The 1,497-nt window shown below is 36.9% G+C and overlaps 1 protein-coding gene across 9 annotated transcripts in view; it reads left to right on the top strand.

Annotated features, from left to right (window-relative positions):
• The window catches only part of LOC107686888 (microtubule-associated protein 4-like), a 61,149-nt gene that overhangs the window by 49,116 nt on the left and 10,536 nt on the right, over positions 1-1,497 (top strand). For 7 of the 9 annotated variants that reach the window (XM_016484064.1, XM_016484036.1, XM_016484051.1 and 4 more), the window contains one exon: positions 989-1,081. The exons of the other annotated variants lie outside the window; for them this stretch is intronic. In XM_016484064.1, the coding sequence (XP_016339550.1) occupies positions 989-1,081 (93 nt within the window). The remainder of the gene's footprint in view (positions 1-988; positions 1,082-1,497) is intronic. 9 annotated transcript variants of the gene reach the window in all.

Below are 1,497 nucleotides of genomic sequence, written 5' to 3'. Positions count from 1 at the left end.
TATTATTAATATCAATAATTTATTTATAGAACTATTATAATGTTCATTAATATTTTATCTAAATAATTGTATTATTATTTTAATTTTTCTTTTTTTATATATATATATATATATTCATGACTTATATATAATTATGTTTTTAAATCAAATCTAATTAATTAAAAATAATAGCAATATAATAAGAAGAAGAGTATATCGCTCATTCTATCAGCTGATATTGGTATTAGGGGGGAAAAACACATTTTTCAATCACTAATCTTTCCTTCTGGAGATCTTTGGATACTTACATTGGGTTTTTATCATCTAGTCATATTTCATCATATAGTGTTTGGCTCTTACACCTCGTTATTACATACTTTACATCACAGCAGGGACACTCAGATTGCATAGTTTGGGAACCACTCACTGTAAAAAATGCATGAGTCTGTAAATAAAATTATGAATAATGGTAATATTAATTAATACTTTTTGGTTTCAAAACATGCAATAGCTTACAATCACAAAAGTCATTTAATTGTAAGTGTTGCACCCTAACAGGAACAGTCTTATTGTAGTCAAAATTGTCTGCATTGGATCATCATTGAATGTTTGCAGTGGAAGCAGCATTTTTTGACTATAATGGGAGTGATATAGTTATAGCACTGCATTATTCATGGAAATCCAAATTTTGGTGCCGGTCACTGAGAAGCCTGTAGGATTTGATTTGAGTATCCCAGCATCACAGTGTTCATTTGTAGCTCACCAACCAGATACTCATCAATCACATCAATCAGTTCCATTCACTTTAATGGTGATTTTGATTAGCCTAACGAGGGGAAACGGTGGATAAGAGCCCTAATGGTGTTCAGACTAACAGTCAATGGGACGTCTTTACTGTCAGTGATGCTAGTTGCTTCTAGATGCTTCTGCTTGTCCTCTGTTGTCTTCCCTCTCTAACCTGGTCCTCCCTGGTGTCCCGTACCTCCCGGCCCGTCGTGCTGTGTTGTAGGTTCAGATAGTCTCCAAAAAACTGGACTACAGTCACGTGACTTCTCGCTTGGGCTCCAAGGACAATATCAAACATGTTCCTGGTGGCGGGAACGTAAGTAACGTTACTGCATGCGGTGTAGTCGTCGTTCAAACAAACACGAACATTTCAGACCAAATCATGGTGACAGCAGAGGTTTGGATTCTTCTCTCACACTAACTCAAATCTGCTGCGGCGCTCTCTGAAATCTCAGTTTGAGGAGCTTTTAGAGATCTGCTCGGATGTTTTTCACCTGTTCCTCATCACCTCGTGTTTCATTTCAGGTTCAAGCACTGCATGCTACTGGGGCTGGGCGATAAAACGAGAACGATAATTATCACAGTATGTGACCCTGCACCACAAAACCAGTCATAAGGGTCAATTTCTCGAAAGCTGAATAAGTAAGATTTCCATTGATGTATGGTTTGTTAGGATAGGACAATATTTGGCTGAGATACAACTATTTGAAAATCTGGAATCTGAGGGTGCAA

This window comes from Sinocyclocheilus anshuiensis, unplaced genomic scaffold (assembly GCF_001515605.1).
Source record: "Sinocyclocheilus anshuiensis isolate Anshui unplaced genomic scaffold, SAMN03320099.WGS_v1.1 scaffold601, whole genome shotgun sequence".
Taxonomy (NCBI): Eukaryota; Metazoa; Chordata; class Actinopteri; order Cypriniformes; family Cyprinidae; genus Sinocyclocheilus; species Sinocyclocheilus anshuiensis.
The sequence above is the reverse complement of the archived record's forward strand: the minus strand, read 5'-3'. Positions and strand labels throughout refer to the sequence as shown.